Raw genomic sequence first — 15,942 nt, 5'->3', positions numbered from 1 at the left:
TTTTATGACAGCATGCATAATTGTGAATATACGAAAGCTTCATAAATTTCTGAAATAGGAAGCTGGTTCATTTTACGGGATATAGGCCCTCAAACTGGAAAGGTTGTAAAAATGGAACAAATCACATATTAGATGGCGCCACCTGTTGTCTATGGGTGGTGTTGCAGTTTAGCAAAGCACGGACGAAAGGCGGAGCTCCAAGGGTCACCTCAGAAGATTCCAGGTCTGACTTGACAGCCGTGGAGGCAAGATTCCAAAGCTAGGAACAGACTGACTAATGCTGTAAAATGCCACCGAGAAGAAGTGAATTACAGATCCCTTTTGGGGGAGCCTGTAATTGACCTTTTCCTTTGCTTCATGGTCACGGCAAATATCTGCCACGTCCCTTAAGCTCTTGACCCTGGAGTCTTCACCCACCCGTCTCCACTACAGAGTACAGGAAGTAAGGATGAAAAGAAGGAACCTCAGCGTGGGGTAATTATAGCATTACATGGCTGCCTCAGTGGGTAATATTTGTTATAGCCAATATTGATTGAGTGCTTACATCATTTAAAGCATTGTCCTATTTAATCAGCACAACTCAGTGAGGTTGGTGCTCTTACCCCCATTCCCCTTTCACAGATGAGGAAATCAAAGCACAGGGATGATAAGTCATTTTCTCAAGTTCTTAGAGCAAATCCTTCTTCCCTCCTTCCCTCCCATTCCTCCCTCCCTCCTTTCTTTCCTCCTTTCTTCCTTCCCCTTCCTTCCTTCCTTCCTTCCTTCCTTCCTTCCTTCCTTCCTTCCTTCCTTCCTTCCTTCCTTCCTTCCTTTCCTCCTACCAAATTCAGTAATACAGGAAAAAGTACAAATCTTGCTGATGCTTTCTAATCCTGATTCATCCACCCACTCCTTCATCCATGTGCTCACCCACCCATCAATACTTTCTCTAATCCATCTGTCTACACACCCACCCACCATGACCCATTCACCAGCCACCCACCCTTCTATCTTTCCATCTGTTCTTCCACCCACCCACCATCTACCCATCCATTCATCCATGTATATACCCAATATTTCTTACATCAATGTATCCATTCATCCATCCATCCAATCATTCTTTCCCCTATTGGTCTTTCTATTCATCAATCTTCCTTCCTTCCAGTCATTCACTCAACACATTGTTGAGCACCTACCACAAGTAATGAAGAGATGAATCAGCTTTGGTTCTTATCCTCATGTGTCTTACAATCTCAGAAATACATAAGAGCAAAGTGACCTCTGGGCCTCAGTTTTGTTGTTGTTGTTGTTGCTTTTGGTCTCTTTGGGGGAATTAAAAACATAACCTGCCTCATAAAATTATGTAGAGAATTCAATGAATTGGTACAAGCTAAGAACTGAGAACAGTACCTGGTACATGGTAAATGCTCAATAAATGCCATCAATTGGCAGTGGTTGCTGTTATTCTTATTAGCCTTACTGCTACTACTGCTCTTACTGTGGTAATTTAGGAAGAGATCAGACTTGCCCAGGGCTAGAGAAGCATCTCCCATCCATCCTGCGATCTGCAGAACTCTTGCTCATGAGATGTTAATAGCTATTTATGCAAAGATGGTTCTGGGGCCACACAAGTTTGGGTTTCAAGTAAATAAAACTGAAAAACTCTGCAGGGTTTCTCATAGCCTTTGATATACTCATGCAAATAATAAATCTCCAAGAAATGGGGAATGGCCTAATGTACAGCATTGCTCAAATATATTTAACTATGGAACCCTCTTTTCAGGAATACTTATTACAAATTTGCAAAGCAAATGATTAGTGGGACCCAGTTTTGGAATGTTGATTTCCTGTCTTGACCTTCTTCTCTCTGCCCTTGCTGGTCCCCGGGGTTTAACTTCCTGACACTGACTCTTTCACAGGGTCCAGCTCCTTTCTCTGGGCCTGTAACTAACGCTGAGGCCCATTCAGCCACCCACAGCCTCCGAGTCCCCGTGGAAAACCCGCTGGGGTCCTCCTGTGGGAAGACATGCTGGAGCTGGAGCTTGGGAGTCCAGGTGGGGCTGAGGTCCATTAAGCACACAGTTTGGACTTAATTCCAAGAGACCGGCTCCGTATCGATTTGGGTCACCAGTGTTATGGCGTCACTTTCAGTTGCGTTTAATTTAAGCAAACAGTGAAAGACTCGGTCCTGTCTGGGATGTGGTCTGGTGGATGTTTAATTTCCAGCACGGAGAGGCGGAGGCTGAGGTAGGAAGAAGCCTACCTCAGGACTGTATGAGTGGGGGGAGAGGGGGGAGAGAAAGGCAGGGAGGGAGGGGGGAAGAGAGAGAGAGAGAGAGAGAGAGAGAGAGAGAGAGAGAGAGAGAGAGAGAGAGAAATAGAAAGAAAGAATACATGTGTGGATCTCTGGAATCCACATTCCAGCATTCCTCTATCTTAGCCGTTTTGGGCAATTCTTTTCACTTCTCCAAGACTTAGTTTACTTATCAGTAAGTTGGGCATATGTAAAGCTGCCACAGAGGGCTCTTAGGATTAAATGAGATGAGCGAGGTGGATCACACTGAGTTTATGAAAGATTTTTCTTGTTGTTGTTATCTCATTTCTCATTGAAATACTGGCTTCCAGGGAATGTATACTTTTGTGTGTGCCTGTGTGTGTGCCATGTCATGTGTGCATGCATGTATCTTGGCCTGGAAGAGTATTTAAGAGCGCTGGCCTCTTCCTGGGTTCAAATCTGGCTGTATCACTAACTGTGTTGTACTAGGCAAGTTGCTTAGTTTCTCTGTGCCTCAGTTTTCTCATCTGTAAAATAAGAATAATGAGAGCACCAACCTCATATGTTATTAGGAAGATTCAATGAGTGCCTGGCATAGGAAAAGCACTTTCATAAATACTTACAACTCTTAGCATCATTATTAAACTTCATGGGAGGTTCTTCCCCAGCCAAAAGAGTCCATCCTTTTGGAAGCCAGGCTGTGGGAGGTAATAATGTACCTAATCCCCCCTCTCCTGAAAACAAACAAACTAGAGGTCACAGAGGACCTCTTTGACCTTTGGGGGTGTTCCCTAGGGTCAGGAGAAGAGAAATTTGCTTTGTGCTGTAGCGCCCTCTGTTGGGAGAGCCTAGCTCAGCACCATGGACAGAGGGAGGCTGGGGACAGACGGCCACACCTTCGCCCCCAGGAGGTCCAAGACTCCTGCTCAGCTAGTGCCCAAAGAGGAGGCATGTCCCGCTGTGACTCATGGGTCTGAGTGCCAGGACTGCAAAGTGGAGGCCATGCTGCTGGTGGCCCATCCATTAGAAGACAGGAGCCAAGGGATGTTAAACAAATTAAAAGCGTGTGGCTGCCCTGGGTGACTTTTCCTTTGGCTAAGTCACCCTGTGCCCTCTGCTGATTGTGCCTCTCAGTGCTTGGAATATGCCTTTCTTGGGGCAAAAGAAAGATTCTGAGGCTGTGTTTTATAAAACAGGAACTCAAAGAGTGGGCTCCCCAAAAGGGTTCTGGAGGTGGCAGAACTACTATGAACAATGACCATATGGTAGTAAATACGCACATCGCAGCTGAAACTCTTTTGGGAAACCAACTGTGCACCTGGGCAGGATGTCCTTTCCCTGAATGTGCAATCCAGGGGGGTGTTGGTTCCCTGAAGAGGTTCCTGCCACAGGATGCCTGCTAGCACGTGCCAAGTGGCAGTCTCCTGCTAAGAGCTGAGGAGTGGAGTGGATATAGCAAAGTGCCCTGCCCTCATTCCTCCATCCATCCATTCATCCATCCATCCAACAAATACTTATTAATGGCCTACTATGAGCCAGGAACTGGCTAGGAAGACCAACAATTATAATACAGAGTGATCTTAAAAGAGAGTGAGAATGATTCGGAAGTCCTGGGGCTGAAGGAAGACTAACTGAGGTTATCACCATCCCCTCCTGGTCCAATCGTTGGCTCTAGGAGGCAACCCTCCTTTGGCTGGCTCTCAAACCTTTTTTCCTTCTTGCTAGATGTCATTCACAGCTGGCATGAGGGAGGTGACTCTCTAGCCCCTTCCTGCTGCTCCCTGGGGATTTTCCCCCCCAGCTGGTATGGACCCACGGTGAGGGAGGGAGCTGGAATCCCACCTGACCCCTGGCTCTCCTCTATAATGGCTGGGCTGCAGTGAGTGCAGTCAGGAAACACCACCTATTCAGGCTTCACCTGGCAAACTGTTGCCTATCCACCCGGCTGGCTGCACTCTGATTTGCAGTGGGGCCCACAGCAGAAATGCCCACACAGTGATGTCTGGCATTGGCTTGAGAACTCAGACCAACCTGCCAAGGTGAGGGTCTTCCCAGCTTGACACTGGTCCCCAGTCAGGAAGGTGCTTCCACAGATAGCTTGGCACCTGGGATGGATTTGGGTTCTGTTGGCTTTTTCCTGGGCCATAGGTGGTAGGAACAGGGAGGGTCAGGGAGGAGGCAGTCAGGGACTGTGCCCCAGGGCATGGCTGGGTCATCCCAAAAAATGGTTGTGGGGGGAGAGGTGACCTCACGCTGACCCTCAGCAACTTGGAGAAGGGGACACCTGGGGGGCAGGAAGTGAGAGGGAGCAAAGAACAGCCAGCCAAAGGGAAAGAAAGGGCCTAAGACTCTGGTGTTCAAGCCTTCCCCAGCCCAATCAGCCTGGCAGCCAATTAGTCGGATTCAAAAAAAAAACCATGTAGGGACAAACTGTAATCAAACACCTGTTTATAAGGGTTTATTATCATCATTATTATTATTTTACTGAGAAGATCCTTCTAAAGCCTGTCAGGTGAACGTTTGCTTTCAGATCTTCATAAATGCAAATCACTCCTTCTCTGGGGCTGGCGGGCCTGAGCTGCAGCAGAGCTGCCTTGGGAAGCCTGTAGTGAGGCTTGGAGAGGGCACATGGAGGAACCTGCTCCCTGCCATAGGGCATTTCTGCACAGGGCTCCCCAAGAGACAGCTTAGAACCACCCACTGCCCACCCTAGTCCCTACATCCCCTCAAAGAGCTGCTGCAGATGGAACTGGCTATGTACCCATTGCCCATCTAGGTAAACAGAGCAACCTGACAGAGTGAGGAAACCTGGGAATTCTCCATGGAATGTTGTAGAAAGAACAGTGGGTCAAGAGCCAGAGACTGGCATTCTGATCCCAGTCCTGACCCTGGCTGGGGGGTCCTTTCTGGGCCTCAGCTTGCCAATCTCCTGTATTCTTGCCATGGTGAAATTCCATGCCCTGAACTTCCCCATTTAACCTTCCCCATCTAACCTTCCCCATCCCCCCCCCCACCTCAAGTGCTAGAGTGTCTCTCCCCACCTAGGTAACCTCAAGGCCCAGAGCCAGGCCTGAGGCTCAATGGTGTGAGTGTGTGTGTGTGTGTGTGTGTGTGTGTGTGTGTGTGTGTTGGGGGGAGGATAATGATATAAGTCCCAAATCCCACTTCTCTGGCTTGGGATGGAAAAGGAATCAGGCCTGCCAGAAAGGTGAAAACATGATCTCTGCCAGGGGGAAACAATCAATTCCTTACCCATTCCAAGCTATTCTTGGAAAAAAGGACAAAACATATCCCATTTCCGTGGGTTCCTGGAGGAGGGCATCCATAATTCGGGAACTTTCAGAACACTGATGGCCCTAATCTTTCCCACTAAGGGCATTAATAGGTGGCAAGGCCAGCACTCCCGGGCCACACCCTGCCCACTTGCTCCGGGGTGGATGGCATCGCTCACGGAGGCTGCCTTCCTCCGTCAGCCTAGGGGTGCGGGGTGATCCCAGGGGTGGGATTAGGCGGCAGGGGATCCGATGGAGCTTGGCTTCTGGAGGCCGAGGGGGCTCAGTCAGCTAGGTGATGGGTAGAAGCTAAGGGCAGCAATCCGGTTGTGAGGTGGGGAACCCGGGGGGAGCAAAGGGGGTGGGAGACCGGTGGGAAGGGGAGGGGGCCGGGATGGGGACAGCTCTCCTTCTCCCTGCAATAAATCGGCTTAGCAGAGGAGAACCGAACAGCCCAGAAAGGATTAAAGAAAAGTCTGTATAATACAGCGGAGAGCGCGGCGAGGGGAGGGCGGGGAGGGCGGGGGGCGGGGAGAGGGGAAGCGGGAGGGAGGGAGGGCGGGCGCGGGGAGGGGGCGCTCGCGCCGCCGGGAGAGGCGAGCGCGCGGCAGAGCGAGCGATTCGGCTCCAAACTCCCGCGCCTCCGACTCCGGGCCGCGCTGGGTGCCGCTGGCGCGCGGGGAGGACGCGCGGAGAGCGAGGTCGCAGCGCCCGCAGAGCGCGGGCTGAGTCGGGCCGGGTGCGCGGGCTGCCCGGCCGCCGCGGCATGGGGGCGCCCCCGCGGCGCCCCGCGCTGCTCTCCACGGGCTCGGCCGGGGGCCGGAGGCAGGAGCGCGCCTGAGCCCATGGCGAGGGGCCCTGCGGCCCACGCCCCCTTCACCTCCGCCGCCGCCAGCGCCCCGGCACCATGCGAGCCGCCCCGAGCCTCCGCCACGGCGCCTGCCTGCTGCTCGCCGGCGTCCTGGAGCTGGCGCGCGGTGAGTGCGCGGAGCCCGCGGGGGACTGCGCGGGGGCGGGCCGCCGGGAGGGCGCGGGCGGGGGGCGCTGGGGGGGGGTCTGTGGAGCTGCTCCGCTTGGCGAGCGAGGGAGGATTTCCCCCCGGGGCTGCGATAGTGCGTGTGTGTGTGCGTGTGTGTGTGTGTGCAAGCGTGTGTCTTTGTTGCGTCTCTGTGGGAGGGTGTCCGGGAAGGAGCTGGTGTGCAGAGGGTGCGCGAGTGTATTGAGAGGTGTGAGTGTGTGTGATGGTGTGAGTGAGCGAGTGTCTGGAGGGGTGTTTGAGTGTGTCCCTTACACGGAGGTGTGTGTGTGTGTGTGTGTGAGAAAGAGTGTGAGCGAGAGTGTTTGGGGGTGTGAGCGGGTGCCAGCGCCTCAGGGAGGGTGTGAAGTGTGGGAGCTTCAGTCATTGTATGTGTGAGCGTGTTAAAGGGTGGGTAGGTGAGGTGTGGCGTTTCACGCGTGTCCCAAGTGCGGGTCTCTTGAGGGGTGTGTGACCGCAGATGACTATTTCTGGGGAGGCAAGCGAGCGTGCATAGGAGGTGAGAATGTGACACTTGGGCCGGAGTGTGGATCTGGGATGTGTGGAGGTGCAGGCGCATGGGGGTTATGTTGCTGCGTGGGCTGAGAGTATGTGTGCTTGCGATGGAGCGGGTGTTTCTAGTGTGGGGAGAGGTATGGACTCGTCGTGGGGGCACAGGAGGTGTGAGCCGCGGTGTGTGTGTGTCCCGCCTGGACTTGGTCCCCGCTCCTCTGAATCGGCTGCAAGGAGAACAAGCCCAGCGGGATCCTCAGAGCGAGCTCTCCGTGGCTTCGCAGCTCCAGGGTCCCGGGTTGGCGGCCGCCTCGGTGGCTCCCGCCTGACGCCTCCGGCTGGTGGGTCTTAAATGCTGCGGCAGCCGAACCTGGCGACTCCGGCACCTTTTGGTCAGTGAACCCACATACTAGCTACGAGCCCAGCGGGAGGGAGGCGGGACCAGCGAAGAGCCTCGGGCAAGGAGACTAGAGGGTTCGCGCCCAACATTCCGCCCCCCCCCCCCCCCCGCAAGCCTAGTGCCAAACCTGAGTGCCTAGACTCCAGCGGGTCAGGAGTCACAGCCTGGTTCCGAGGCGGAGGAGGAAAGGGACGCGGGGTGCCAAAAAGTAGCCTTTGTGACCAGTAGTGTCTCAGGCCCTACCAACCCCAACTGGGTGATGGAAGTGTGTGTGGGGGGGTCAACTCTGTCCTCTGCGGTATGCCCTGCCCTAACTGGAGGTGCCTAACCAGACTCTGAAAGTGCCTGCCAGGAAGGGGTGTCCGCAATAACCGCGCCCGCTTCTACCCGGAGGTCCTTGGAGAGTGCTGGGTCTGCAGATGCCAGAAGCTGCAGAATTTGATTGAGCCTGAATGGTGGTCCTGCTGGCAGAAAGGGGGGAGAGGTTGGGTAACCCAGAAGGAATGCAAGCTCTGTACTTTGTCCCCCATCCTTGGAACAAGAGACTTTTCAAAGTGGATCAAAATCTGCCCCCAACTTTGGGGTGAGGGCTCCCTCGCTCGGATGTCTCTGGAGGGTTATACAGGGAGGTGGAGCTGGGGGGAGGTCCCGGGTCCAGTGCTGCGCAGAGGGCACTGGGCTTTGTTGAAACGCATTGGAGCCCTCACCTGGACATTGCAGGGAGCGAGGGATGGGAATTAGAAGCAGGAGGGGAGCACCCCTTCCCCCGGAATGCGTAGAACCGGGGACGCGGCAGGGGAGGGGATGGTGAAGAGGGGTGGGAAAGGCTTTGGTGGGAAACCCGCTCCGTCAGGACTCCACCCTGTGAGCTCCCGGAACACACGTGAGCAGCGGTCTTCGGGCTACAGAGCTGTGGAAAGCTGCTCCCTCATCCCGGCACCCCTGTTCCCCTCGCCCACCTCTGCAGGCTGTCGGAGGCGGGGTTGGAGGGGGGTTGGGTTCCAGGGCTGAGAGTATCTGGGCGTGGGTGCCAGCGTGGCCCTTGAGCTCCACTGCTTAGGGTGAAGGATGAGCTCCGACGGGATCGCAGACGGAAACTTTCTGAGCTGGGGGCGTGGGCGGGGATCTGGTACCACCTGGGAGCAGTCTCGCCTTCGCAGAGGAGAGAAGAGTGCACGAGGGCAGGGTCCCTCCTTCCTCGGTCCAAGTCAGCGCCCACAAGGGGGCGGGGATACAAGAAGGGTTCGCGAGAGATGCAAGAGGCCAGCTTGCCGGAGGAGGGCGCCCTTCTGGGATGGGACCGAGAGCCGTGCACCTGGCAGTTGGCTCTGTCGGGACACCTGCCAGGGCCTGCCTCGGAGAGCGGGGAGGGTAGAGTCTAGAGCAAGTATTCAGAAACGTGCCTGCCTGGTAGGGGGCGATGGCGATTACTACCAGGGAGGGGCATGGCCAGTGCGCCCTGGCTTGTTCTGCCCCTTTGGGTCTTAGAGCAAAGAGACTCAACTTTGGAGAGGTGGGTCTGTGCGTTGGGAAGAAAAAAGAATTCCCTGCACACTTGACTGCCTGGGCAGGAAGTTCCTGCCCCTGTCTCTCTACTCCCCAGTATCTGACTCTACAGAAGAGAAACCCACACTTCTCTGGTCTCCCTGATCACGCAGGAGCCCCTAAATGGCGTTTTTAACGCCTCAGGCCCCAGCTTACCGGGCCTGGGCACTTCTGGGAAGGAAGTCCTACACTTGGGCCTGTACTGTGGCCCAGAAAAGAGGGAACATCGGGGATTCGGGGTTAGGGGAGCAGGGAGAGAATGGTTCTTGGACCTGCCTCATTCGGCCCTAGTAAATTGTCTGTGAAGAGTATAGAGGGTGGGCAGGCCCAGTTAGATGGAGCCAAAGTCCCCATCCGGAGGCCCTGCCAGTTCTCTCAGATGCCTGTCCGCAGGTGGGTTGGATGGGGGTGGCTGGCTCGGCTGGGCTGCAGCATTGAGACTGCGGGAGCTGTGCTCGCGTGAGCTGCTGTGACCACTTTATATATTTTTCCTCCCTCCCCACCCCCACCCCACGCCCGGGGCTGGAGAGGGCTCTAGCACCGCAGGGCTCCTCAGCCCCAGAGTGTGGTGTTAAGGGGCCTGCCCCTGCTCCCCAGCCGTGCTGCCCCCACCCTGTCCCCACCCCAGCCACAAACTCCACCCCCTTCTCGCCCCAGATGCAAGCCAGAGTCTCCCTCCTCCCCCAAAGGTTGAAGTGGGTTTTCATTTTTAAGCGCAGAGAATGTTAGAGCTGGAAGGGACTTCCAGGATCACATACTTCAGTGGTTCTGAAACTTCTTTTTTATTTTTTTAGCAGGAGAATCCTCCTAGAGTAGGAACTGATTACTTCCCGCCCCCAAATCCTAATGCCTCAGGCAAGAGGATAGGTACAAAAGGAGCGCTGCCCTGGTCCATGCAATGATGAGACCCCGCAACAAACGGAGGGGTCCTTCCACACAAGTCTCTAACAAAGATTGCTCTTTTCCTACGTCATAGCGGGATCTTTGTTTCTGTAATAGTCACAATTATGTGGATCAGCTGCAGTGTGTCCAGCACGTGCTCCCTGCTTCAGTTCTCATGCACGCTGCACGATGGGTTTAAGCTCCTTTTGTCACAGTTTAGGAAGTGAGGTTCAGGGTTTTAAGATTTGTTCATGACAGGACTACCGCTCCTTCCCGTTGTCATCGGGTCCAGCCCCAGGCTCCTTCTTTTCCTCCAGTGATCCCTCTGGGAAGGCAGAGAAGTCTGTGGGCAGAACCTGTGGACCGGGGCGGGAAAGGTACTAGTGATGCCTTGGATTGGCCTAGCTACCCTGACTTTTCAGAACATCTGTCTCACAGACACTGGAACCCGACTGCAGTTCAGGGGAAGGGTGGTAGGGGAAGAAGGTGGAGGAGTTGGAGTGACTTACTCAGGTTTCTGGATAAGCAGCAGTCTGTGACTTCAAAGGCAGAAGCCAAACAAAGAGCTGAGCAAAGAGGAAGCTGGTTAGTTCTGTTAACTGGGTTTCCTGAGATCCATGGATATCTCTAACCTGGCTTACCACCTTGCCCACCTCTGCTACATTCCCAAGCCCCTTGAATTTCATTTATTCACACACACAACAAATGTTTCTGACTGTGTGCCAGGAACAGTGCTAAGCATGGGGAACTGGGCCCTGAACACAGCAGGGAGTCCCTGCCTTTAGGGTGGGTGTTCAAGCTTAGTGGAAAACTGATTCTTCACTTAGAGGGAGGAAGGGGCTGTATCTCCAACCCTAACTGAGCTCTCACTTGATGTCAAGCATTGTGCCATGCTATTTGTGGTTCTTGTCTCCTTTAATCCTTACAACCACCCTGCGAGGTAAAATTAGCCTTATTTTGCAGATGAGGAAACTGAGGCTGAGAGAGGTTAAGTAGCTTGTTCAAGGCCACCCAGCCAGTAAGTGGCGAGCAAAGCTTTAGACACAAGACTGTCTGACTCCCTCTGTGTTCTACTGTCTCCCGGTGAGAACCACCGTCAGTCTCCAGCCACGTGGACAGCTGCAATGTATCGAATTCCCTGTCTGGATGTTTTACTCCTTCCCAAACCCTCATTTGAAACAGAATTATCCAGTGTGTTCATCTGCACAGATGGGAGAGGGGGTGTGTCTGAAAGCCATCCTCATCATCAAGAGAGTGAATAGGCATCTGCTGTGGGCACATCTGAAAAGAGGAAGACCTAAGACAGTGACCCTTATTGGGGGGGGGGGGTGAGAGGTTGGGCATGGTCCTGAAGAGATGAGTGACAATCCAGGTGGAAATTGGTTGATACCTGCTAGATGACAAGTGAATTGCTGTCCCCTATACGAAATTCTTGGGGGAACAGGAATGACTTGGATGTTAAGGGGTGCTTCAGAGAGAAGGGAGAACTTTAGACCTTGAAGTAAAAAGAGGACATTAGGAAGCCAAGGGCTATGGGGGGAAATGTGCCAGGGAGGGAAACCCATGTGAGCCAAGAGCCGGAGGCAGGACCGTGCAGGGTGGGACCAGCTCCGCTCAAGGCTGTCTCCTTAGAGTCTGGTTGAGGCCTGGGGGAAAGAAGAGTGTGATATTACTGGAGGTACAATTTGTTGTGCACCTATGGGATACTCTTGATGCATGAAATGCTCTCAGCTGTCCAAATGGGTGTTACATCTCCCAGGCACAGGGAAGGATGCTGACCAGAGGCCACTGTCTCCCTGCCCCACAGACTCCGCCTGCCTCTGAGGTTTCTGGCCTACCCTTTACCTCCTCCCCCATTTCTGCCCTTTCTTGGCTCAGAGAGCTGACATCTGCCCTCAGCCAGCACAGCCCCTGACTCCCCATAAACCTTCCTCCAGGTCTCAGCTCGCAGACTTCCTACCCTCCACAACTTACCCGGCCCCTGCTGACTCAGCTATCCCCCTAAGTGTTGGCAGTGACACTTTGGGTAACACTCTGTTAAAACAACCCTCCCCTGGGGCTGGAGATGGTTGTGGGTTGGTCTCCTTATTGAACAGAGAGCTCTTGAGAGCAGAATCCCTATACCCCTGGCCCTGATGTGGGTTCTGGCTCTGAGCAGACCTTCAAGATGGGTTTATTGAATGACAATGAATGAGGCCTCCCCTGAGCCTGAGGTTCGGTCCAGACACTAGGCCTGGGCCTGTTTCCTGGCCCTGCTCAGTCACCTCTGGAAGTCCCTTCTAGTGTGAGAATGTGTCCGATGTTCAGCTCTGCCACCATCATTCACATTGGCATCACGGCTGGCATTTGGGGGATGAGCCAACAGTAGATGGTGGTGGGTAGACCAAAGGACTTCCTCTTCCCTCTGAGTTCTCCTTGGTGGTGGGGACGGGGGTGGTCCTTGATTAGTGATGGGTGGGGTTTGGGGAAGAAAAGAAGGAAGTGAGGAAGTTAGGAAGGAAGGGGAAGGGAAAAACATGCATTGAGCAGCTACTATGTGCCAAGCCCTGTGCCACACAATGTCATTATATATCCTCCCAGAAACTCCCATTTGGGAGATGATACTCTGCCTGCTTTACAGATGAGGAATGAGGCTTAGAGTGATGTGTGATTGGCCCCCACTGCTAGTGAGGGACGGGGCTGCAGTCACACCTAGACATTGCTTTGCACGTCTCTTCCCAACTCTGAATTGATCTTCTGTGTGTCCCCGAAAATAAGGCCTAGCTGGACCATCAGCTCTAATGTGTCTTTTGGAGCAAAAATTGATTTAAGACCCGGTATTATATTATATTAGACCCTCTATTATATTATATTGCATTATGTTATGTTATATTATGTTATGTTATATTATATCACATTACATTATATTATATTATACCCAGTCTTATTTTAATATAATTAATTTTATATTAATTATATTAATTTTTGCTCCAAAAGACGCATTAGAGCTGATGGTCCAGCTAGGTCTTATTTTCGGGGAAACACGGTTGTTAGGTAGCTTGAAATCGACTAGGGCGGGAATATGTACACCACGGATGAGCAAGGACTCCTTACCGGGACTCCTCCCACCCCAGAGCTGGTTGGTAAACATTTACCAGCACGCCAGTGGGCACACCCATCCTTCCTCAATCACTGTCTCTATGGAACAGCTGCCTGGTGTTAACGTACTTTGGTTTCCATCTGCACTGGGTTCAAATCCCGGCATGGCCTCTTCCCTGCAGAGTGTGTGAAGGCAAGTTACTACCTCTCTGAGTTGTGGTTTCCTTGTCTTCTGAAAATGGAGGGGGTTGTGGGGTTAAATGAGATAATACAGAGAGATAATACAGGAGAGCGCCTGACAGGTAATTATTGAATCTTGGTCATCAGCCCTTCCCTTTGGGGTCAGCTGGCCTGGAGTGTCTCTGAGGAGGCAGGCACTGGCCTCACACTTTCTTCTCCCTCCCCTGGAGGACGACTTTGGAGCCAAGTCAGGGGCTCCATTCACTTTCATTAATTGAGCAGCTGTCCCAGCCTCGTTCTGGACTGGCAAAGACCTCCCTCAAGGACTTTCCCATTCTTGGCAACCCTATACAAACTCATTTGAGAACAATAAAAGGTCATGTATAATAAATGGCCAATACAGGGATACCAAGCATAAATCCTTGGAGTTTAAAGGGAGTGGCCCAGGAAGACTGTGAGGGAATGAATCAATCATGACTGGTCAGGAGGGAGTCCCAGGCTAGGGAAGAGCACAGGCAAAGGCCTGGAGGTGGGAATCAGAATGCTGTCTGCGTGTGTGAGGGTTGGGAGGCAGTGAGGCCGCTGACCTCACCTGAGCGTAAGGTATTAATGAGAAGCTGAGAATGAGACTGGCGTTAGTGGAGGCCGGTGTGCCAGGACAAGGGGTCTGAATTAGCGCCTGGGGTAGCGGTCGAAGAGAGAGGAGTGACATTCCCACAGCAGTACTCTAGAAAGATTGATTTGCCTTTTCTGGGCCACCTGAAGCTGGAATCTCCATTGGGTTATAAATGATTGTTCTGGGGTCCCCAAAGAGACAACGGCCTCAAGGAAGAAATACCATCATTTTTAGACACTGCCCACCTCTTCCAGGGTATCCAGACCTAGCAAAGAGGGAAAACCAGGCCCCTGCCTAAGCCCCACCAAGATCGAACAGCCGAGAATAAGGCTGCTCAAAGGGTGATGGGAGGAGGGGGACCACCTGGGGAGAAGCTCCTCGATGCCCAGGAGCCCAGACCCTCTGGGCTCTGGAGGCTGACCAGGGTTCAGATCCCATCTTCACCACTTAGCCAGCATGTGAACTCAGGTAACCTCTTCATTGCTTTCAGCCTTGATTTGTCCCACTGAGTATGTGGCTGTCATGATGGTCTCATAGGCAGGGCTTGCTGGGACAGAGTCACATGATACGAGGGGTTTGCATGCACCGTGTCTGACACATAGTGAGGGTATGAAAAGTGGCTGCTGCTGTTATAATGGTGGTTAGCTCCCCACCGTGTGGTGGGAGCCCCCAACCATGAAGAAGTATTCGCAAGCCCCAATGGCTAGGAGGAGTGGGCATGTTGTAGGTTTCCCCCTGGATTCTTCAGGCCTGGGATTACAAAGCATGAGAGATTATCTGCACTGTTGCCTTCCTCCCATTTTAAAGATTAGAAAACTGAGGCCAGAGAGAAGAGTGACTGCATGATGTGGGGGGACATGCCTTCTCCCTTGAGGTCCTGGGGCCCATCCCAGGGCTCAGCCAGGCAGACCCACCACCCTAAGAGCCTTGCACCGGGGAGTATCAGTGTCCTCCAGACTTGGGTGGCAATCTTGGCAGCACTGCAGTGGGGAGTGACCCCACCCCCAGCCTCATAAATCACAGGAGCCGCTTGGGAGTTGCCAAGGAGAGAAGCAGCTGAGCCATTGGGTTTTTTTGTTCCTTTGCCAAGCTGTTCCCTTTGCCCTTTTGTTTCTCTTTCTGCAGAGGCACTCCGCGCTCCTCTGATGGGGTTGTTTGTCACCAATCGCTGGAGTCTCCATTATCTCCCCAGCACCATCTCTTCCTCTCCTCTCCCTAATGCTGCCCCAGAGGAAGGCGGCAGCCATCACCTGTAGCCCTGGCATCGGGCTGGGCGAAGGGGGGCTAGTGCAGGGGCTCTGATGCGCTGGTAGAGTGAAGGCAGCCAGAGGGTGGGGGACATTCACGTCTAGAGCTGGCGCTCACTGCCTGAGCTAGGTTTTGTCAAGTGGGTATTCAGGTTTATATAATAACCCAAGGCCAGGTGCCTGGTTTCACAGAACCAGGTGATAAGTTGCTAATTGTCAGCAGGCATGGAATATCCCAGATGGGCTTAAGGGAGTGAGGTGGGGGTGGTGAAGGCAACCGTATCACAAAGACCGCTTTGTTCCCTTGGGCAGCAGAGAAGTGGACTGGAGCTCAGCTTGGAGGGGAAGAGGCATCATTGGATGGCAAATTCCTAAGACCCATCCTGACTGAGGGACCTGGTGGGAGGAGAAAAGCAAGGCCTAGTGGGGTGGGGTACTAATTACCTAATGGGAAGGGTAGTGGTTCCCTGGACAGTCTGAGTTGCAGAGAGAGCAATTTTTTGTTGCAGGAAGCAGTATAATTCCTTCGTGCATTCGTGCATTCATTCATTCATTCACTCATTTGTTCACTGACTTGTTCATTGGTGAAGCAAATATTCACTGGAAGCTTCCTGGGGGTCAGGCGCTGTGTCGTTCTAGAGATCCAGGGGAGAATGAAGAGGTAACCCTTGCCCTCATGGGGCGTACAGTCTAGGCCTCTGCTGTGTAACGGCCACGTGTGAGGACTGACGTTTACATTAGAACTAAACAAAGGTGGCTCAGCTTTGATTTAACGAAATTAACCCACATTTAGTTCTTCAGTCAAATCAGCCACATTTCAAGAGCTCACTAGCCACCCATGGCTGGGGGGACCTGTGTTGATGGCCCAGATATAGACAGATCATTGCTTCCATCATTGCAGAAAGTTCTGTTGCACAGCATGGGCCTAGGACAGTTGTCG

The 15,942-nt window shown here is 53.1% G+C and overlaps 1 protein-coding gene across 2 annotated transcripts in view; it reads left to right on the top strand.

Annotated features, from left to right (window-relative positions):
* Positions 1-6,109: 6,109 nt before the first annotated feature.
* IGSF21 (immunoglobin superfamily member 21) overlaps positions 6,110-15,942 on the top strand; it is a 238,229-nt gene continuing 228,396 nt past the window's right edge. Inside the window, exon 1 of one of the 2 annotated variants that reach the window (XM_081057819.1) lies at positions 6,110-6,503. In XM_081057819.1, the coding sequence (XP_080913945.1) occupies positions 6,434-6,503 (70 nt within the window). In that variant the 5' untranslated portion in view covers positions 6,110-6,433. Of the gene's footprint in view, positions 6,504-6,584; positions 7,447-15,942 lie in introns of those variants that run through there. The other variant, XM_081057820.1, reaches the window with a different exon arrangement.

Source organism: Rhinolophus hipposideros (genome assembly GCF_964194185.1).
Source record: "Rhinolophus hipposideros genome assembly, chromosome: 8".
In the NCBI taxonomy this organism is placed as follows: domain Eukaryota; kingdom Metazoa; phylum Chordata; class Mammalia; order Chiroptera; family Rhinolophidae; genus Rhinolophus; species Rhinolophus hipposideros.
Note: the sequence above shows the minus strand (reverse complement) of the source record. Positions and strands in the feature narration are given on the sequence as shown.